The sequence below is a fragment of the Alexandromys fortis genome, unplaced genomic scaffold (assembly GCF_014885135.2).
Source record: "Alexandromys fortis isolate MF-2015 unplaced genomic scaffold, M_Fortis_MF-2015_v1.1 scaffold_42, whole genome shotgun sequence".
Lineage (NCBI taxonomy): Eukaryota > Metazoa > Chordata > Mammalia > Rodentia > Cricetidae > Alexandromys > Alexandromys fortis.
This window is the reverse complement of record NW_026067934.1, coordinates 529,773-551,995: the sequence shown is the minus strand read 5'-3', so window position 1 is coordinate 551,995 and position 22,223 is coordinate 529,773. Positions and strand designations below refer to the sequence as shown.

The window sequence follows — 22,223 nt, the reverse complement described above, 5'->3', positions numbered from 1 at the left end:
TGTGTGTCTTGCACGTCCCGCCCTTATCGTGTTTCCCTCTCCCCATTAAACGCACCCACGTGGGAGCTGCGTGTCTGTCTCTTCCTTTGCGTGCCGTCTATCCCGTGTTTGTCCACACACCCACGCCGCCCCGCCGCCGTTTTTAAAGGAATAATAACGGTGACTGCCTCTGCTCAGGTGAGAAACAACAGCAAATAGAACAGGACACAGGGCTTTTATAGAGACTCTTGGGAAAGGGGTGGAACTTCTTCAGTGTGGAGCTTTCCAGGATGGAGATTGGTGGGATCTCACATCCAGACACAGGGCTTTTTAATATGTAGGGTGGGGGCAGGGTCCAGTAGTTACGGCAGTTAGAGTATTTATGTGGGTGCAACCTGACAGTTAGGGGTTCTGAGGTAGGGATCTGGACCCTCTTGTGCCTCAAGGGGCTTACAGTTTACCCTAGATACAATGATTTATTGAGGTTTATTGGGTTTATTTGGGTACCAGCTCCCTAAACTCTCAGGATCCAGAAGGAACACTACAGAAAGTGTTGGAACTGGCTAAAGGGATCCAAGGGTGAAAGGAATAAATCAACTCTGGTACCCCCTAAACCTCTCAGGATCCCCAAGGAACGGATCAACTTTGGTACCCCCTAAACCTCTCAGGATCCCCAAGGAATGAATCAACTCTGGTACCCCCTAAACCTCTCAGGATCCCCAAGGAATGAATCAACTCTGGTACCCCCTAAACCTCTCAGGATCCCCAAGGAACGAATCAACTCTGGTACCCCCTAAACCTCTCAGGATCCCCAAGGAACGAATCAACTCTGGTACCCCCTAAACCTCTCAGGATCCCCAAGGAATGAATCAACTCTGGTACCCCCTAAACCTCTCAGGATCCCCAAGGAACGAATCAACTCTGGTACCCCCTAAACCTCTCAGGATCCCCAAGGAATGAATCAGCTCTGGTACCCCCTAAACCTCTCAGGATCCCCAAGGAACGAATCAGCTCACAGACTTCTTCTCATCATGTCCCATTTATCCTTCTGTTTCATTTAAACTTCTGCAAGAGTTCCTAACTTATATGCACATATAGACACAATTAGTAATTCTCTGGCAATAGCAAGGTACAGGGCTAGAATTCCTTCAGGGTCATAAAAGGCAGAGAACGGTTTTCACACACAGTTGTAACTGTCAGATTTCCTTATGGCTCAAAGTGGGAGTGGTTTGTGAAAGCCTCCATGAACTCTTAGAAGGAAGGAGGTAGAGAGAGAGAGAAAGAGAGAGAGAGAGAGAGAGAGAGAGAGAGAGAGAGAGAGAGAGAGAGATATTAGGGGAGTTTAGGAAGGAAATTTGTGTGCTACACTATATTCTTAAATAACATAAGAGCTAAAAAATTTGTAATCAGTAAGAGCCATGAGCAAGGCATGCCATGTTTTACCGGTGGGCAGAGGAAGAATCAGGTTACAGGAAACCTATGTAAACAAACAGGGGATCCTGTGACATTTGGTCCATGTTAGCATATTTGCCAAATGTTAGTTGATTAGAGAGGACCTCTCAACCCTAGAGATTGCATCTACAGTAGCTAGATCAAGAGAAAAAAAGAAAAACTATGGATATGTTGTGTAAAATCCAGAAGCTGATGCTTCCAGCCTTGGGCTAAGTGGCTGGGGCATTTGTTCCCAAAGAAGCCTGAATGAGAAAAGATTCCTTTCTCTGGGGCTGGTTAAGTGATCCATAACTTCTTCCTGTGTCTTTAGGGGTAAAGGCAAAACCAGTTAATTTCCTAGACATAGATCTTGTATCAATAAAACCAAAGTGAAGGTAAGTACAGAATATTAATAGTTTGTTAGGGTAGAGCAGGGGCCAGTAGGTCTCACTCTCCTAAATCGGCCGTTAGAGGAAACAGGGTGCCCAATTCTCCTTATCACGAGGTCAGGCATGCTATATCTTCCTTCTCAGCAGCTGTTCTTCGAGGCTCTGACTATTTGTAAGGCTTTTCTCCTGGCCAGATGTCCCGCCATAAAAGATAATTGTGGGGAGCTAGCTTCTAAGTTTATGTCAGGGAATGGGCATAGATTTGATTATGAGAGCAAAGGCTTCTAGACTGTGTGAATACTTTCACACCAGGGCCCCACGGTGTGGGAAAAGGCAATCCAGTATAACTGTGCATAAGGGAGTTATGCCTAAGAATTGATTAATATATTGCTGGGGTTTTTTAGAACAATCCCTACTATGGAAAAGGGAGTGCTACGGCTTCCAAGAGTTTTTACAGAAATGACAGTGACCATTTAAAAGGCAAATATCCCCAGTGCCCTGAAATTTGTGTGATTCCCAGTGGGTATGCCCAGTGATGCTGTCAGCTGTATTATCACTGTATAAACCTGTGGACCACAGCAATGATTCTAATTTTTCTTCTACATATATCCATAAAAGAAGAGGCTGCAGAAGAAAAAATAAGGGGCTAGAGAAGGGGATTAGCTGAGCCCACAATGTAGTGCTGTTGTAGAGGACTGGGGTTCAGGTCCCAGCAAGAGCCCACAATTGCCTGTATGATGAGGGAGTCCCCTCTGTATGCTATGATTACCATTGATAAATAAAGGAACTGCTTTGGGCCAATACCAGAGTTATAGGGGAACAAAGCTAGACAGGGAAAACTAAATGGAATGCTGGGAGAGAAGAGGAGGAGTCAGAGAGAAGCCATGGAGACGCTGGAGATAGATGCTGGGAACTTTACCCAGTAAGCCACAGCCACGTGGTGATATACAGATGAACAGAAATGGGTTAAAGTAATATAAGAGTTTGCCAATAAGAAGGTAGAGCTAATGGGCCAAGTGGTGACTTAATACATTTTCTGTATGATTATTTTGGATGAGGGAAACAGCAAACACTGCACTAAGTGCTCCTTCTATTCAAAAGTTCTAGAAACAGCTTAAAAGGTGAGGACTTGCTTGATAAATGGTAGACCCCAAGAAACAATAACAACAAAAACCAAAACAAAGCAGGAAACAGCCATGCAGGCAGTGTATGGGCTGGTTGGCTAGTACCCCAGTGTGCACATGAAGTCTGACCAAATCTCTCCTGCAACTCCTTTCTTCCTCTCTACCTTCTCATTCTAGTCATGGCTGCCTGGTATTTTGATGCAGCCAATCAGAATGCGTGTAGCCATATATGGGAAACAATAAGTCAAAAATGTACAAAAGTCTCAACCCTGCTACATTTGAGGGTGTCATTGCTCATCAGAAACCAGGCCTGATGAACTTCTCCCTGGTAAAAGAAACCTAGGGGTCCTGTCTCTTGGATTGGGAATCTTGGATTGGGACTTCCAGGGTATGATGCAGAGGCAAAGCATAGGCTAGAGCAGGAGCCACATACAGAATGAGAGGCAGATCCATAGACTTGGAGCAAGAGTCAGCCCCAGATACTGGTCCAGAAAATGCCTCGGGAGCAGACTGCTCAGCGAAGAGCGACTCCAAGCCACACAGAAGCTGGGAAAAGAGCTTGAGTGTTGCCAAGGGGGAGCCTACCTATCAGGGGCCCGCTGTTTCAGTGAGTAGTACACACGTGGGTGGACTGGGAATAGAGATTTGTGCCCTTATACCCCAGTCTCAAAGGACCACAGCTATCAGCCATGTGGTGGTGACATACACCTTCAATCCCAGCACTTGGGAGGTGGAGGCAGAGGTTTTCTGTGAGTTCAAGGCCAGCCTGGTCTACAGAACAAGTTCCAGAACAGTCAGGGCCACACAGAGTAACTCTGTATCAAAACAAACAAACAAACAAAAAACAACAAAAAAAACCCAATATATATTAAGGTCTACTTTAAATTTGACTCAAAAATTGTGGTGGTGGTTTTGTTCTCTCCAGTGGGGGTTAACAATAGATGTCTCATGTAGGGCTGAACACAGCTTGGTTTTATTTTTTCATTCTTCTCAAGCTGCTTCTAGAGCAAAGGATATTTGGAGTACTGATGGTCCATTTTCCTGCTCTGAACAGGACTGGGATGGTGAAGGAATTCAGGGTGGAGGAACGTAGAATTGCAGGTCCCTGGAGCTGTGCTACAACTGCCTGTGTGATTTTTCAAAACAAACCCAGGCCTGCTTGTCACTGACTGCTGTGGGACATGTTGGTCTCCTGAGGGTGGAGGAGATTCCCTTTTTGCTGGCAGGATTGGCAATAACAATAATACTAATATAAGGAAAAGTACAATTCCATAATTATATTAATGTAACAAAATAATATTTCCTTAAGAAGCCTTATTAGTAGTCCAAAGTGGGAGACTATATGTATATGTTTGTATGTATGAATATGTCTGAGTGTGTGCATTTGTGCATGTGTATGTATATGTATTTTGTATGTGCGTGGAGGGAGGTAATATAGCCTGGAAATTTCCTGTGAGCCTATTTGTGTATGTGTGTGTTTATACAGTGCATTGGTATGTGTGTATATATGTGTATATGTATGTATGTGATATGCATATATGTGTATGTGTGTGTATAATGCATACGGTCTGAGGATATGTATGTGTGTGTGTATATATGTGTATATGTTGTATGTGTGTGTATATGTATACAGTCTGAGGATGTATGTGTATGTGTATTACTGGGCTCACTGAACTGTCCATACTGGGCTGTGCATACTGCTGGAGCAGCTGTTGAGCCCTCTGGCCTTGCTCTCAGGTCAGGCCTTTGCAGTGCAAGCTCCACACTCCACACCAGCACTGTCTTGGGAGCAGCTCCGAGACCTCAGGGGTGTGTGTATGCGTGGAGAAACACCGTATTCCTTTGGTCTTGGTGGGGTGGTTAAGAAACAGGCTCAGTACTGTGTCTCCCAGACCCCCACTGAACTGAGCCCCAATGACCATAGTGCACACCTCCCTCAGCAAATAGCTTTTAGCTCCTTCTCATCTCATCCCATTTCTTCATGGTGCTGGTGTTGTTTCTTGGGGTCACCTCCCAAAGAGATACAAGGCAGTTGAGACTATGTCTTGGGGTCACCTCCAAAAGAAGACTTTAAACTCTGGGGAATTTAAACAAACTAAGATGCATGTCTGTTCCAGAAATCCTCACCACCATACCAACATGACCATATTACTGAGCAGCAGTGTGGCCCAGATGGACTTACTTGCTCAAGGCCCCAGGACTGTGGGCAGCAGAACCTTGCTTTGTCTGAGGCTCTCTGTTGTCAAGCCTGATGTTCAGAGCCTTCCTAAAAGGCTACTGAGGGTCAGGGAATGCACAAGGGATGGTTGAAGATAGCATATTCCCTGACAGCTATGGCAAAGGGACCCAAGAATCTTACCTATACCTGACTATGTCTTTATTCCTTCACAGAAGTAATGGCAAGCACAGTCTAGATGCTGGCCCCAGTTGGTGCTAACAGGAAACTCATAGTCTGCATACCAAAGTACATTGTGTCTCACAAGGCAGGCATATGGAGTTCTACTATGCACCAACCATGGTGTTCAACAGTTTCTCTTTTGAATATTTAAATAATCAATGTACAAAATAGTAAATATTATCGTTTAATTTTTAAATTAATTTTGTCTGTCCATATGCCTGTGTAGTATGTGCATGCAGAACCTTTGGAGGCAAAAAAAGGCATTGGGTCCCCTGACAACTCAGTCACAGACAGTTGTGAGCTACCATGTGGGCACTGGGAATCAAACCCATTGAACCATTGCTCCGGCCATTGCTGGAGCGATTTGCTAGGGTAAATATTTTTGTAAGTGCTATCTATGCTTCATATAAGAACAAGAAAGGCCCCAAACTCTCCTGCCTGGACCGTATCTGCAGATAGCGGCTCACAGCCTCACTCGGCTCACAGCCTCACTCACACACCTTCCCTCCTCCTTCCACACCCTAGCTTCAGCCCAGCCCAGCCTCAGCTGCATTCTTCTAGCTTGACTACTGATCCCTGGAATCTGATCTGGGGACTCAATTATTGGACAGCTTCTGGAGGAAATGTGGCTACCAATCTCTTGTGTTCCTTGGAGGCAAGTCTTGACTGCTGTCTGGCTGTGGACAGAGGTATTCCAGATCTTCCCAGTACAGCACCAAGAAATCCTGCAGGCCTTTCTCCCACACGTAGGAGCTCTGGAGAAGTTCTGGGACATGCCTGACCCTGGCCTCCTGGCACCCGAAATCCCAAGTTAATGATTGTTTAAAAGCACAATATACCTTGCCTTTGGAAGAGTAGAAGAGCCAAAAAGGTGGGGCTCAGTGCCACCTTTGCCCACAGCAGTGTTGCCTCCCATCACATGTGGGACTGGCCAAATTCTGGGGATCTGTCCTCCCTGCTCAGTGTGACCCTGACTCAGTTCCACTGTGCAGCTGACCGGCTCAACCCACTTGTCTTGGCCTCCTGCCCAGGCCAGGAGGAAACAGTCCGGCCTGGGAAGGATTGGCTGGCACAGAAGAGCCCAGCCTCCCATCATTTCCTTTAGGTAATGACTCAAAGACAAAGAGGCTGAGAAGAGAGAGAGGAGCTGTGGGAGACACACCGTTCCTGCGAGAAGGTGCCAGGCTAGGGGAGGTGGAGCTGAAGGGTACTATCCTGGGTTAGAGACCTGCCCATGTCTGGGGTGGTGTTGTGGAGCCAGATGGCTAAAGAAGGGTGGCCACAGTGATTAGGCAGGCCATGAATATATGGTGGCTTCTGGGTAACAGCTCCTCCTAGTACCATTCATGCAGTCTGGGACACTGTTCAGACTCCCCTGTCCCTTTTTTTCCTTTCCATCTGCCTCTTGCCCTACCCCTCAGGTCCTATTTTACTGCCTCTCCCTTGCATTGGGTCCCCACCATCACGTGATTGGACACCACTATTCACCGTCTCCATGTCCACTGTCACAGGATGCCCCTGCCCCTGTCCATTCCTGGAGACTCAGGAACTCAGATTCTATCATCTATCTTGTAGGATGCGACATCTGGACCTATCCTGGCTGGGGCTGGGGCCCATGTCAGCCTCACCATGGCTTCTCTTTTTCTTGGTTGGGGCTTCCTGGCTCTTGGTCCGCTGCCTCACCCAGATCTTCACTTTGTATGAAAAGTGTCGTCGTCTTCGTGGCTTCCCTCAGCCACCTAAGAGGAGTTGGTTTTGGGGTCACTTGGGCATGGTGAGTGTGGGGTATGAGGGTGCAGGGACCTCCCAGTGGTCAAGCGGTTGGTAGTGGGGTGGCCTGGGATCTGGTATGAGGGGGCACCAACAGATTGGCTTGGGTTAGGGGCTGGGGTTTGAGGGTGTAGAGATTCCCCCATCGGATCAGGCAATTGGTGGCAGGATGGATTAGGGTCTTAGTGTGTTCCATCTCAAGCTTTTCTCGCATCCCTGTTTGCTGGAGACCGGCTTGTGGGAGGGAGCTCAGGTCCCAGAGACAATGTGTAGAGTCGGAGTCATGATCTGGGGTTGAATCAGGGTGCCTTCCAGCAGTGTTTAATCAAAAAAGAACACATCATTTACACTCCACAGTTGCACATGATATTAAAAGGGAGAGGAGGGGGCATGTGAGCTGGGTGTGGCTTGAGATCAGAGGATGTGGAATCTGGTATTGCCATAGGCAATAGGTACCAGTCATGTTAATAAAAGGGCCACAAGTTCATTTTACCAGAGATAAGGAGAAGAACTGCTTTATCAAGCATGAACTTTCCTCAAGCCCCGAGAGAATGGAGACCTTGGGAAAAGGACTTCCGGGGAGCAGACACTTACACTATACTTTCTTAGTCATACTGTGTGGACTTGTTCCCCTCATAACGTTCAAAAAGGGAAGGTCCTGGTGTCTTACTCTTTTCCCATTATACCGTATAATTCTGATTTCTCTGTATTTATTAACTGAATTCTTGCCCTTAATGGCCTCAGGCTCTGGATCTGAACTGTAGGCATTTCATCCTTGGGATGAGGGGTGTCTAGTGAACTTTTAACATTCTTGTTCTTGGTGTAATTAGGAGGGCACAGTGAAATTCCCAGTTCCACTGAGGTGGGGATGTTTTTCCAAAAAATTATTTTGTTTAGAAAGGCCACTATTGTACACATTTTTATCCTTTATCAAAGCCCGCACAAAATTTCCCAAAGGGGAAGGCATTAATATTGATAACCATTAAAAATGAAAGCAAAAAGTTGCTGGAGACGTGTGGTCTACAATGTCAAAATGCTGAAACTTTGTCAAGCAGCAACAGTCGCCATGTGGTCCATGCCACCTGCTCTCCGTCCCTAATCTGCTCTGGATTTATTTCTAGCCATTTTTCGTGTCTGTACACACTGAAGGCCTCCCAGCATGTGCCAGGGCCCCTCACATTCTTTCACTGTCTGCAGCTTAGGCCTCCCACAGGGCCCTCGTTCAGAGTCAGCTTCCTGTCTGCTCCCTTTCCTTCTGTCAGTTTATCTTTGGGTTTCTACTTTATTCCAGAAGGACCTTCTATGCCTCTCCCAATATACCTAGGACCATAGGAGCGTTCTGCTCTGACCCTGACCTCCTGGATCATATCTTGCTTGGATTGCTCTTTTCCGCTTAGATGGATCACTGGGGCCTGTTGCACAACCTGGACGAGAGCGTACACTCATTCTCCCATGAGCCTTCCTGCGCTCTAACCTTTACCCAACACTTGGACTTTGACATAGGCCCATTCGCTCCACTGGCCGACCTGGTCTTCATTTACAACTTGCGGAGCTCACGGCATGCACACAAGTCCTTGCACCGTGCACAGTGCCCTCTGCCTTATGGGCGGTTGCTTATTAGGTGAGCTGCTACTCTCACGGAGAGTTAGCAGTTTCTTCTGCTGTCCTGGGGTCTGCTGAGGCTGCGCCACCTCTAGAGGCTCCAGTGTTTGAACCCTTCTGCATAGGTGGAACTGAAGACTTCTTCAGTCAGAAGAGCACATGAGAGAAACCTTGAGGACAAACCCTGAGGTCACAGAGTAGTCCACACATGTCCCTATCAGGACCTTGCCTTGAGGCTTCACCTGGGGCTGGAATTGATTCTATCTGAGAAAATTAATCTTCCCAAGACAAATCTCTCTGAGGCCGACAGTGTGACAATATTACTTCTTTCCTGACCATAAGGGTCACTCTTGGTACTGAGAAATGACTGATAGGGACAGAGCAAGAAGAACAGGTATTTCCTCCTCCACTCTGCAACATCCAGACATGTTCACTGCAGAGGCTGTGTCACCTCCAGAGGCTTCAGGAGGAACCTGCTGAGGTGCTGAGAAAGGTGCATTAGTGATCTGCAGAGGAGCAGAAGCAAGGCATGCACATACAAACACTCCCCACAAATGCATGCACACATACATATGCACACAGACACATCATCTTGCACCAGCTAGCAATAGGGACAAATTTTTAAAAATTCATCACTGGGTGATTTTTGTCATTTTATCCACACTATAGAGTACACTTAGTCAAACCATCATGACAGAGACAACTGCACATCTACGTGATGAGAGACCACATACCCACTCACAGCATACAAACCTGTCTTTTGTGATGCTGTTGAGGAGACTGCAGGAAAGCTTTAGATCGTGATGTTTACTTAATTAAACATATATAAACATGAGAATTGTATAAGCAAAAAATTGCAAGCCATAGATAATCTTCAGGTCTGTTTAATTTTATGTGACTCTGTTGTTGATTAAAACAATCATTATGTGGGCTGGGGAAAGAGCTCGGTGGTTAAAAGCACTGGCTGCTCTTCCACAGGACCTGGGTTCAATTACCAGCATCCACATGGCAGCTCACAACTGTCTGTAACTCTAGTCCCAGGGGATCCGACACCCTTACACATCCATACATGCAGGCAAACCACCAAAGCACATAAAATAAATAAATGAGTCATTAAAATTCTTTATGTAGCACAATTCTATACATGGCTATGTAGATAAACAAATGCACACATATAGACTTATAGCATGTACAGGTATGTAAATGAGAAAGGAGATAAGGAGTGACAGATGATAGATAGGTGATAGATGATAAATAGATGATAGGTAGATAGATAGATAGATAGATAGATAGATAGATAGATAGATAGATAGAGATAGAGAATTTGGACTTACTCAATTGAGAAATCCTACAATGCCACAAGCAAATTAGAAGACCAGGAAGCTGGTGGTCTAACTATGCAGTCGAGTAAGGAGTAAAGTGGAGTGTCAGATATAAATGCTGGAGTCCAAAGGTCAAAGATCCAAGTTTAGATCTGGGTGTCTCAGCTTTGGAAGAAAGAGTGAATTTTCCCTTCCTCTGTCTCTTGCTTCATTTGGATCCTCAGTGGATTGGATGGGGCTCCCCACACTGTGGATGGTGGGTCATCCCGACTCTGTCTACAATGTGAACACTGATGTGTTCTGAAAACACCATCACCAATACAGTCAGAAGTCAGGTTGCGTCCTCTTTTGTGGGCAACTTTTAGCTCAGCCAATCTTATCCCTGAAAAGAGCCGTCTCAGAAAGGATTGCCCTTGTCTATTTTTTTCCAGTCCCCTCCCACAGAAGAAGGCATGAAGGAGCTGACCGAGCTGGTGGCCACCTATCCCCAGGGTTTTATGACCTGGTTAGGTCCGATAGTTCCCCTCATCCATTTATGTCACCCTGACACCGTCCGATCTGTCGTCACTGCCTCAGGTATCTACCCGCAGGAGCTGCTGGTGGGGTGGCTGTGGGAATCTGAGAGCTTCTGGTCCTGGCTTCCGTGCTTCTGTGTGGCCCCTGCAGTAATCTCATCTTTCCTTCTGCTGTACCTCTCAGCCATCCTGTTCTTTCAGGTTCTCATCAGTCCACTGCTGTCCTTTCTTCCCTCCCCGTCCTAGCATTTGTGGTATCCCTGGGATGCCAGGAGACCGCGAGCAAGGCTCGGTCCTAGAGGGACCCAGTCTTGAAGAGATGGGCACTCCAACCACTTGTGGTCAGGGATCACCCTGGAGAAGACGAACAATGGTAGAAGGGAGAAGTGAGATCTCGGCTAGGGCAGGTGGGGAGGCTTTCTGGAGGAGGAGATATGTCTAGAACAGACGCAACCAGAGGACAGACCAGGGAAGGTCTAGGAGAGACAGAGCTAGGCATCTGGAATGAAGACAAAGTAGCGGCAGACTATGCAGGGCCTATGTATGACTGCAGCCCATCCTGTTCCCAGATTATGCTAATGAGGGATCTAGCTGCTATGTCTCTATTCCTTCTCTTCCTGTGCTTTGCCCATCATATGGTCATTGCTCACCAACTAGGCCTAGAATCTCTCTTAAGAAATTGCACTCCAGCCTGGCCCACTTAGCCTGCTCTTTGACATTACCATAGGGCATGGGGCAGGCTGAGGAGAGAGCGAGCAGTCTTCTGTAGTGACCTGACGCTAGCAATTGCCAAGCTGGCCCCTGGCTCTCTCTGCATGGCTAGACCTCTGACAGGTTTGGGTGGTGAAGACCCCCCTGGTTTGATTGAAGGAAATAAAGGGAATCTAAAGACTATAAAGACCTGGGAGGATGGTCTTCCAGCATGGCTGGACCCAGCTTTTAAGCAATGACATCGGAATCTGTGTCCTTAGGTCTGTTTTACCTTCATGTAGAACATTTTCCTTTGCACGAAAGCCTTTTCATCAAAATCCAAATGATGATCCTCAGACGTTCATTTCCAGGGGGAGCTTGCCTTCCTTCTGGAGTTCCCAGGCATTCTCAGCTTATAATTAATTTTAATCTCTGGGCCTGAGACACAGGACAAATCCCTTTTTAAGTCACTCTGTACCAGGCTTTTTCCATCTGGACCACCAACCAGCTCCCAAATCATGACACAGAGGCTTATTAATTTTGAATATTCAGTCTGGCTAGTTTCTTAAACTTAAATTAACTTGTTTCTCTTTATCTATGTCTTGTCTCGGGGCTTTTTACCATCTCTTTTTCTGTACATTTTACTTTCCTGCTGTTTGTTTGCCTGTCTGGCGACAGGCATCTCCCTTGTTCTCTGCTACTCCTTCTCTCGTTCCTCCCAATCGTCTGAGGCTAAATTTCTCCTCCTATTTATCCTCTCTGCCTGCTACAGGCCAATTATCTCTTCATTAGACCAATCAGGTGCCTTAGGCAGGCAAGGTAAAAAAAAAATGCAACACATCTTTCATAATTAAACAAATGCAGCATAAACAAAAGGAACATATTTTTGCCTATATAAAATAATATCCTACAATATTACTGCCTATGTTTGGTCTAGGAAAGTGTTGGGATCCAAGTACTAGTGCCTGGAGACACATGAGTAAGGATTCAGGCTATAGATACACTGCCCCGTGGATAGTCTCAGATAATATAGTCTCCACTTACTAACCATAACCCTAACCCCTAACCCTAACCCTCTAATCCTAACAATAACCCCTATCCCTAACCTTCTAATCTTAAGCCTAATCTTAACCCTAACCCTCTAACCCTAACCCTAACCCCAACCCTAACCCTAACCCTGACTGTGGGCAAAGGACTTGAGGGCCTGGGTTTCAGTCTGGAGAATGATGGATGGAAGAGAATCCAGGTTAATGCTGTTTTTGGGATCATAAGTGTGACTGTGTCTTTCTGTCCCTCTAACTCAAGGGCTGAGGATAAGTGGGAATAAAAGATATTTGGAGGAATCCCAGGCAGGGTTCAGCACAGAGAACGAGAAAGTGTTGGACAGAATTCTCAGGGCTTTATCTGCCTCTTGCACAGCTAATCCACTTCTCTGGCAACCTCTTTCCTCTGACTCATAGGGAGGAAGAAGGTGTCCTTTACCAACATCTTAGTGTGCACTATTGGGCATGCATGCTGGAAGAGCCCTGGCTGGTGGCCATCTGTGCAGTCTTCAGATATGGATTGGGTTTTAAGACAAGGTTTCTCTGTGTAGTCCTGGCTGTTCTAGAACTAGCTTTGTAGATCAGGCTGGACTCCTGGAGATCCACCTGCCTCTGTCTCCTGCGTTCTGGGATTAAAGGCGTGCACCACCATGCCCAGCATCTTCCTGCTTTCATGATGCCCCTCCTCTCTGCTCAGGTAGGCACTGCACTGGCTCACTGCTGAAGTATCTCTTCTCTCTCCAGTTGGTCAGGTGATCTGAGGCAGCCTTGCTAGGTAGCTGTGACACAGTGTCTGACCTAATCAATTTAAACGAGGGATAGGTCTTGGCTAATGGTTTCAAAGTCTTTTGTGGGGATATATAACAGCTTATAAGATGTTGGCCAGATTGGGAAGAGGAAAGGTAAGATGGAAGTGAGAAAGAGAGGAGAGATGAGAGAGAAAAGGAAAAAAGAGAAGGCATAGTCTCCAGGTAATGACTCAAGTTTTTCCAGTTAGGTCCCATATCCTACAGTCTCCAGAATCTTCCAAAGCAGAGCCACTATCTGATTGCCAACCATACTGCACAGGAGCTTGGGGGGAAATTCACATTCAAACCATAACACCTGGCATATGTTGTCCCTGACCAAACATGGTTCATATTTGGAATCATGTGAAGGGGCCTCTGGGAATCCTAAGGTGCCATGAACATATGTGGCACATTGGGTTCCGTGTGGTTGTCCCAGCAGCTGTTTGGGATTGTATTCTCCTCCTTCTGATAACATTTGACCGTGTGTAGGGTTGTCTGGTGGCAGTCATCCAGGGTTGCACTGAGACATGACTGAACTGTCCATCTGAGAGGTTAAGGTGACTATTAGCTTTTATTTTTTTATTTTTTGTTTATTTATTTATTATATATATAATATTCTGTCTGTGTGTATGCCTGCAGGCCAGAAGAGGACACCAGACCCCATTACAGATGGTTGTGAGCCACCATGTGGTTGCTGGGAATTGAACTCAGGACCTCTGGAAGAGCAGGCAATGCTCTTAACCTCTGAGCCATCTCTCCAGCCTGACTATTAGCTTTTAAATCCATGTACAGATATATGTGTGTGTGTTTATGAGAGCATGCTTATACTTGTGTGCCCATGTATGTGGAGGCAAGAGGTCAACACTGGGTATCATTCTTCATGAACCACACACCTTGTTTAGGGCCTTGAGGCTCACTGATTAGGCTGGGCTGGATAGTCAGAGACCCACCTGAATCTTGCATCCCCAGAACCAGGATTAAAAGTTCACACCACCACATTCAACTTTTTTTGTGAATGCTGCGGGTGGCACTCCGGTCGTCACACTTGCATGGCAATACTTTACTGAGTCAGCTGCCTCCCTACACCACAGTGACCATTTTAAGATAATTTCCAGGACACGCTAAGATTCATCATGCCTTCTCTCTGTGTTACAATAGGTATGGTCACGTCAGGGAAGATTATATGTGTTTGGCCATGTTAACACGTTAGGTCATGTGCATCTGTGTCATGTGTATTTCAGGAGATGACAGAAAGTACTGGATGGATGGATGGATGTGTTAGGTCTATGTAAGCTGGAAAAAAAGTGTTGTGCTATTTTAGCTTGTTAAACTGGGTAGGAGCTATGTGAACGCACACTAGGGTGTGTTGTGCAATGTTAGGCTGCTCTTATGTCCGACCTCCTTCTAAAGCTTGGTCTGAGTCCCGCCTACTTCTCCGCTACTCTCTGCTGTCTCTGCCCTTCTCCCCAATCTTGTCATGCTGTCCTGAGGTAGACATGCACAACCCTGATGAGGGCACCACTTTCTTCCCCTTCATTCTCCTGGTCCCTTATCATCCCTGTTCATGCCAGCTGCTGTTGCCCCAAAGGATGCCATCTTCTACAGCTTCCTGAAACCGTGGCTGGGTGAGTCCCCGCAGGCGAGATGATTGGGGACAGCCCTGGGGCCCAGGGAAAGTTGCCACCCTTGCCCACTGCCAATGGTCACCCTCCCAGGGGATGGGCTCTTGGTGAGTGCTGGTGACAAGTGGAACCGCCACCGTCGTATGCTGACACCCGCCTTTCATTTCAACATCCTGAAACCTTATATGAAGATTTTCAATGACAGCACCAACATCATGCACGTGAGTTTCCAGAACCCAGCTCCCAAGCTGGAGTCTGGAGGTGGGAGTGGTAAGGGACTTCAAACAGATCCAGTCCCCAAATCCTGGCTCTGAAGGGCCAGTCTGGCTTATTGCAGTGTTCCCCAGGGTTTGATTTCCCATATGTGATTTGGGATTAAAATCTTTGCTTTGTTTCCATGATACCATAGAGTCATGGCCCTGCATGTGGTGGGTGCTCAGGTGTTAATTTTTGGTACACAGACACAGCCTGGCACTTCCAAACACTGGTTGCTTCTTCTGGACAGGGTCTAGGTCCCTGGTGTTTTATGATCAGCTGTGGATCAGGTGGGCAGCTCAATTGATCCTGGCTCAATTCTCTCATGTTTGGAGCTTGCAGACTTCAAGATAACTTAGAATGGACTCAACAGGGAGCACAGGTGGCACAGAGAGTTCCATGGCAGTGAGAGATGCTGGACAGGACCTGAAGTTCAGATTTACCTGGAACTGTAGCCTTATCATCTTACCAGGTCAAATCATAAGTCAAACACAGAATCAAAAAGGGATCAAACAGGCTCTGCCTTCTAATGGGCAAAGCCAGAAGATCACACTGTACTGGATGTAGAAGACAAGACCTGGGGTGACAGTCACAGAATGATTCCTTCCTTGCAAACTGATATGTTAGCTTGTTTACTTGTCATGGATTTTACTCGAACACACCAGATTCTGGGATTAGATATAAAAGCCAGTCTTTTACTCACTGTAGTGCATACAGCATGTGTATCGTTCCAGTTTTTATCCTTTTTCAAGGGACTCCCCTTCCATGAGAGCAATGCAAACGGGCTACAATAGGTACATCTCACATGCTAACATAATGTGATATTACAATAATATGACTGAGTCTTATAGAATTTTAATAATAAGCTATAACGAATATCATTATTTATAATTTTTACTGAGTCTCAGGGAATCTGCTTTTATAACAAGCAGAATTTTGTCTTATTTTTACCCATGGAGAATCATCACTGTATCCTCAGGTTTTCTGCAATAACACTGGGGAAATAGCCCAAGTTAGGGACATCATAGCAGTTCATTCTTGGCATGTCTAACAAAGTTTCTCAAGAAACAATGAAAGTCTCAACAAAGGGATAATTTTGAAACCCACTTATGGTAGTGACAGTAAGAGGGGTACCATGTATTGAGTGCTTACCATAGGCTAGAGCTGATGTTAAGACCCAGTCCAGTAATCTACACTGGCCAAATTAATCTCCATGAGTCTGTGAAGTACATAGGTTACCTTTTCTCATTAATGATAAACCTGGAGGTCATATATACCAGAGACCTTGTTCAAGTTATCCCGAAGGAAGGGAGCACAAGGTGGCACATGGTTTCCTCTCAGTTTAGCAGACACTAGATTGGAACAACTTAGCTTTTCCTAAAGATGGGACAGACAAGAACTAGGAGAGGGAAATGGACTGACTGAGGGAACACAGAGCATGGGAATCAGAGCCTGGTCTTGAACTCGTGACTCCTGAGCCAGTCTTGGGTCATCATCTGCTATAGTAACATCTTCCACAGTTACTCAGTTTGGGTTATCTCTGAGGTCAGGTATCTGGGGTGGAGATTCCAGAAGGCTGGTTTAAAGGTGTCCATTGTGGCTGGGGTTGGGCAGAGTCTCAGGGAACCAAGATCCAACCATGTCACTGTCTATTTTTCTACCAAGGACAAGTGGCTGCGCCTGGCGTCAGGGGGTAGCGCTCATCTGGACATGTTTCAGAACATCAGCCTCATGACCTTGGACACTTTGCAGAGATGTGTCTTCAGCTTCAGCAGTAACTGTCAGGAGTGAGTTCCATCTCTGGGCCTTGGAACTCAGTCTGTAGAATCAAGGCAAGAGGTGGCAGAGGGAAGGCTGGCTGGAGCAGTGGAAGAGCCCCTGTGGAGAAAGTGGGTCAGAACCCCCTGGGGAATGTGGCAGCCCCTCCCATGTGGTGAGATTGTTCAGAAAAGGGCACAGAGATATAGATGAGACAGATAATGGCATCTGACATGAGGCATTTGGGGAAGAGGTTGGGAGAGTAGACAGTAACTAAAGCATACAGACATTACAAGCCAGGGAAAGTGTGGAACTTCATGCTGTGGTTTCTAGGAAACCATGAAAGGTCTTCATGAGCTCTGTTTCTGTAACAATATATAGAGGAGTTTTTAGCTCATTGTTTCAATACATTTTGGTTTCATTGCTTTTGGGTCTGTGACAAACTTATATTACGGAGGAAGCATGTATTGGAGGAAGTCGAGACACAAAAATGCCAGGGTTTTAACACCCCTTTAAAGTCACCCCCCATGATTGAAATGACTAAGGTAATCCCATCCTGCTCTAGCTCTGGTTTGTGTTTGCTTAGCTATTTCTCAGCCCTCTAGCCCTCTCCCCCCAATAGTCATAGCACATTTGAGGTGCCATGGCCTTGACTATGGTATAGATGTATTAACCAAAGAACTGGCAAGCTGTCTAAAGCAACTGCTCTGTCAGGAACGCACATAGTAGACCAAAGACGAGCATGGTTAGAGCAGAGCTCTGAAGATGGTCAATTGACAGACAAGGGAGGGAACTGGCCACGGGACAACTGGAAGGATTGATGAGTTCCAATCTGGGTGGACAATGTTAGGGAGCAGAGCAGGACCGAACCCTGTGTCAGAGAAGAGAAAGAGGGGTCTGGTGTCCACATGATGCTGTGGATGCCTAAGAAAATGCCTAGGCTGGTGGGAATAGAATAAAGGGAGAGAAGAGATTGAGTGTTCAGGGCCCATGTCTATCACGTGTTGCTATCTTTTCCAGATTAGTTGGGTTACTCAGGCTAACAGGCTAATCCTGTGGGGAAGTAGTTCCCACCGTCTGCTGAGGAACGTACCTATGATTTTAGGTCTATCGCATTCTTGTTTCCCTTCATGCCCCCTTGTACAGGAAGCCTAGCAAGTACATCGCTGCCATCCTGGAGCTCAGTGCCCTCGTGGTGAATAGAAACGAGCAGTTGCTTCTGCACATAGACCCGCTCTACCGCCTCACACCTGATGGAATGCACTTCTACAAGGCCTGCCGCCTGGTGCATGACTTCACTGATGCCGTCATCCAGAAGCGACGTCAGACTCTGCCCAGTCACGGCGGTGATGATGTCATTAAGGCCAAGGCCAAGTCAAAGACTCTGGACTTCATTGATGTGCTGCTGCTAAGCAAGGTGAGCTTCTTCAGAGATGCAATGGAGCTTTTAAAAATTAATTAGCTGAGTTTTTTGTTTTGTTTTCCTCTTTTATATAGAGTCTCACTGTGTAGGCCAGGCTGCCCTCAATCTCATGTTCCCCTTGCCTCAACTTCCTCAGGGCTGGGAATACAGATGGGTGTCAGCCTTTTGGTTTTATATTGCTTTTTTGAGATGTGTCTTACTATGTTGCCAGGCTTGCCTTCAGGGCTGGGTAAATGGATCTGCCTGCCCCAACTTCTGATACTACATGCTTGTACAATCCCTCATGACTTTAAAAAAATGATTAATTTTTTATGTGTATGACTATTTGTTTGCATGTATACCACATGTGTGGTTGGTACCTGCAGAGGCCAGAAGAGAGCATTGAATCCCATAGAACTGAAGTTATAGATGATTGTAAGCCACCATGTGGGTGAGGATGCTCTTAATCAATGAGCCATCTCCCCTGCCCCAACACTTTATGATTTTAAGAAAAACAGAATGGATTCTGGTATTGAATGCAAGATGATAGCTTCCAAAGGAAATAAGATAAGTTCTCCAGATTTAGAGCCAAGGATGGAACAGGAGAGTCAGGAAGGAATCTAAACGCAAGTTTAGAAAAGCAGGAGAGGGAAAATCCCAGTTGAGCGATAAAGAAGGAAGGAGGGTGAGCTTACTTTTTGACCACACTCAGTGTGGCATCATCTGTCCTCATACATTGCCATCTTGCCCCTATTTCTCCTGTCAATCTAAATCTTTCAGTTCTGAAGACACAACCTTTGGTGACAAAGCAGATGGCAGTAAAGGAAGAATTGGTAAAAAGGAAATCCACTCTCCTCACCTAGTGAACAAAACAAATGACTTAGAGCAATGGTTCTCAGTCTTCATAATGCTATGACCTTTTAATTCTCTTCCTCATGTTGTGGTGACCCTTCCCCCAACCATAAAACTTTTTTTTGCTGTTTTATAACTGTAATTTTGCTACTGTTATGAATCAAAATGTAAATGTGTTTGGAGATAGAGGTCTGCCACAGATTGAGAACCACTGACTTAGAGCAATGCTTAATCTCTAAACTGCCTAAACAAGGTACCATGCAAGGTGGCTAGTCACTCTTTTCCACAGAAATCACTCACCATACAGAAGTGGAAAATATCCACAGCTCTTTGATTCCTTCAACTAGGAAAAAAACAGGAAGCGAGGGAGCCAAGAACAATGCCTGTGTGTTGGGGATTCTGATGATGGTGACTGAAAGGAAAAACATTGGCTCACAACCACCAAGACCAAGTTCTCAGCAAAAAGGAGATTTATTTACCCTAGAGTGACAGAGGGCAGGAAATAAGAGACAAAGATAGGAGATAGGGGAAAATGGAATAGGGAAAGGGAGCCAGGGAAAGGGACAGGGGTATATGTCCTTGAGTGGGGAAAAACACCTCTGGATTGAGTGTAGACAGACATGGCACATGGGAAATGGCAGTTTATAAAGGTAAAAGGGCAGAGCCCTTATTAGGATGAGATGTTTAGTATTAATTGAGCATGCTAATTAGGTGAGCCAAAGGGGGCTTTTGATTGCTGGACTTTAATACTTTGATAGGAGAACTTGGTTGCCAGCCTTGGGAAGAAGTGACCAAATAAGGAAATAGACTTTGGTGGCTAGCTTTAGGGATGTAATCTAGTGGTTTTTTAGCTAAGGCAGAGGGAATTGGGGAAAGGACAAGGCTTGACAGAGCCATGCTAGCAGAGTACCTTCAGTGACCAAGAGAAACTCAGGAGTACAGAGGTCTTGTGTGCCTGGTTGGAAAAAGATCTCCAGATCCTATTTTTTGTTAGACACAGGAGTCTTCAGAAGTGGTGTAATGTTAGACCTTGTCTTGTTTCCAGGATGAAGACGGAAAGGCGTTGTCAGACGAGGACGTCCGAGCTGAGGCTGACACCTTCATGTTTAGGGGTGAGGGTTTCACTGTGAGACCAGAAAAAGGGTAGGAGTCTCTCCATCTCAGGAAGCTAGGTCCTTCCATTCTCTATATTGTATCTTTCCCCATCCCTCCTGAGGATTTCACCGCTTATTGGTACTGCAACAGCCCAGAGACCCAAGCCTAACTGCCCACTCTGCAGGCCATGACACCACAGCCAGTGGGCTCTCCTGGATCCTGTACAACCTAGCGAAACACCCTGAATACCAGGAGCGCTGTCGGCAGGAGGTGAGGGATCTTCTTAAGGACAGAGCATCTACAGAGATTGAGTGGTGAGTGCAGGGCCTGCTGGCCTGTTCCCAAGCCCCTTCTGGTGAGGAAGGGAACTCTTTAAATGATCCTCCTGTTATTGGCTGGTGGGAGAGGCCTCTACCTCATCAGCAAGGAAAAGGTTTATGCATGGGAACATAAAGATGTGGACGTCAAAGAGAATTACCGATGAGATAACATGATGTGGGGGCAGATGATGCTATTTTGGATATGTCGAGTAAATGAACTTCCCTTCCCCTCTATCACTTCTGTCCTAAATAACATTTTCCTATGGTTTCCCTTTCTGATAGGTTGTTCATCTGCTCCCTAATTACTTACTTACTATTCTTCCAGGGATTCATAGGGAACATCTGGGGATAAAGGACACGTCTATGTTGTCTTGAACCTGTGATTCGTCCATGCATCCAGTCTTTGTTCACCAAACCCTCCCACACTGTCTTTACATCGTAATTTTTTGCCCAGCTTAGTCTGTGCTAAGAACTCAGCCCAGAGACCATCCTTCCAGAATCTCTCAGCTTGGTGGGAGAACAGTCATTGGGCAAACACCCCTAGGACACACAAGCAGGCATGGGGTAGAGCATACGAGAAGCAAGGGTGGGAGGAAAGGATATGTTTCATCAGGAAAGTCATTGAATATCTATGTATCTGAATATCTGGAGAATAGGGGGATAGGACCAAGGATGATGTGGGCTGGTGGAGGAGGAAGACAGTAGAACTGGGGGTAGGTGACTGGGAGCACAAGGGGTGTGGGAAAAAGAAAAATATAGAGAGGAATGGAGAAGGGGAGATGGAGGGTAAAGAAGGGGGAAAAGGATGATGAGGAGGGACAGGAGAAGGAACTCTGAGAGAAGACAAGAGGAGAGAAATATACAGCAAGGAAAGGAGAGACAAGAGGCATAAGGGGAGCCCAGCAATGGTGGAATTCACCTTTAATCCCAGCACTTGGTAGGAAGAGGCAGCTGGATCTCTGTGAGTTTGAGGCCAGCTTGGTCTACAAGAGCTAGTTCCAGGGGGAAAAGAAGAAGAAAAAAAGGAGGAGGAGGAAGAAGAAAAGGAAATGGAAGAGGAGGAGGAAGAAGAGGAAGGGGAAGGAGGAAGAGGAGGAGAAGGAGAAGAAAGAGAAGGAGAAGAAGAAGAGGAGGAGGAGGAGGAGGAGGAGGAGGAAGAAGAAGAAGAAGAAGAAGAAGAAGAAGAAGAAGAAGAAGAAGAAGAAGAAGAAGAAGAAGATGATGATGATCTTGGGATTATTTTATTACTATGGGGAAAGGTTTTGTGGGCAACACAGGGGCTGGCAGCCTCTGTTTCACTCCTGGTAATTGTGTATTGGTTTCCTCAGGGACGACCTGAACCAGCTGCCCTTCCTGACCATGTGCATCAAGGAGAGTCTGCGGCTGCATCCTCCGGTCGCAATGGTCTCCCGCTGCTGCACCCAGGACATTTACCTCCCAGATGGCAAGGTCATCCCTAAAGGTAGCTGCAGAATAGGGAAGAATGGTCCTGGGCACTCAGCAAGGTTTATCAGGCTGCAAGCTTACCCTGCCTGTCCGTTTTCCCCACAGGTGTCATCTGTGTCATCGATATTTTTGGAATCCATCACAACCCAACTGTGTGGCAGGACCCTGAGGTGCGCTGTGCCCCATTCTTGTTCATCCCCTAGTGGCCCCAAGATATCAGACCTCACTTTTCCCTGCACACTCAAGACTCTGTCTCTGGCTGTGCTGGTAGATGCCACTCATTCACCATGGCTGGTCTCCTCTGCAGGTCTATGATCCCTTCCGCTTTGATCCAGAGAACATCCAGGATAGGTCACCTCTGGCATTTATTCCCTTCTCGGCAGGACCCAGGTGAGGATTATGAAGCAGGACCTGGGCCTGGT

The 22,223-nt window shown here is 46.3% G+C and overlaps 1 protein-coding gene and 1 long non-coding RNA gene across 6 annotated transcripts in view; one reads left to right on the top strand and one right to left on the bottom strand.

Moving 5' to 3' along the window:
• The first annotated feature begins 6,281 nt into the window (after positions 1–6,281).
• The window catches only part of LOC126504032 (cytochrome P450 4F4-like), a 20,735-nt gene continuing 4,793 nt past the window's right edge, over positions 6,282–22,223 (top strand). For 3 of the 5 annotated variants that reach the window (XM_050146024.1, XM_050146023.1, XM_050146020.1), the window contains exons 1-12: positions 6,283–6,498; positions 6,897–7,095; positions 10,447–10,591; positions 14,623–14,676; positions 14,767–14,894; positions 16,594–16,715; positions 17,833–18,103; positions 19,986–20,052; positions 20,220–20,349; positions 21,684–21,817; positions 21,907–21,971; positions 22,109–22,191. In XM_050146024.1, the coding sequence (XP_050001981.1) occupies positions 6,898–7,095; positions 10,447–10,591; positions 14,623–14,676; positions 14,767–14,894; positions 16,594–16,715; positions 17,833–18,103; positions 19,986–20,052; positions 20,220–20,349; positions 21,684–21,817; positions 21,907–21,971; positions 22,109–22,191 (1,397 nt within the window). In that variant the 5' untranslated portion in view covers positions 6,283–6,498; position 6,897. Of the gene's footprint in view, positions 6,499–6,896; positions 7,096–10,446; positions 10,592–14,622; positions 14,677–14,766; positions 14,895–16,593; positions 16,716–17,832; positions 18,104–19,985; positions 20,053–20,219; positions 20,350–21,683; positions 21,818–21,906; positions 21,972–22,108; positions 22,192–22,223 lie in introns of all 5 variants that reach the window. The other 2 variants (XM_050146021.1, XM_050146025.1) reach the window with 2 other exon arrangements.
• LOC126504038 (uncharacterized) overlaps positions 16,678–22,223 on the bottom strand; it is a 25,391-nt gene continuing 19,845 nt past the window's right edge. Inside the window, exon 4 of the long non-coding RNA XR_007592470.1 lies at positions 16,678–16,806. This is a non-coding gene — a long non-coding RNA (uncharacterized lncRNA). The remainder of the gene's footprint in view (positions 16,807–22,223) is intronic.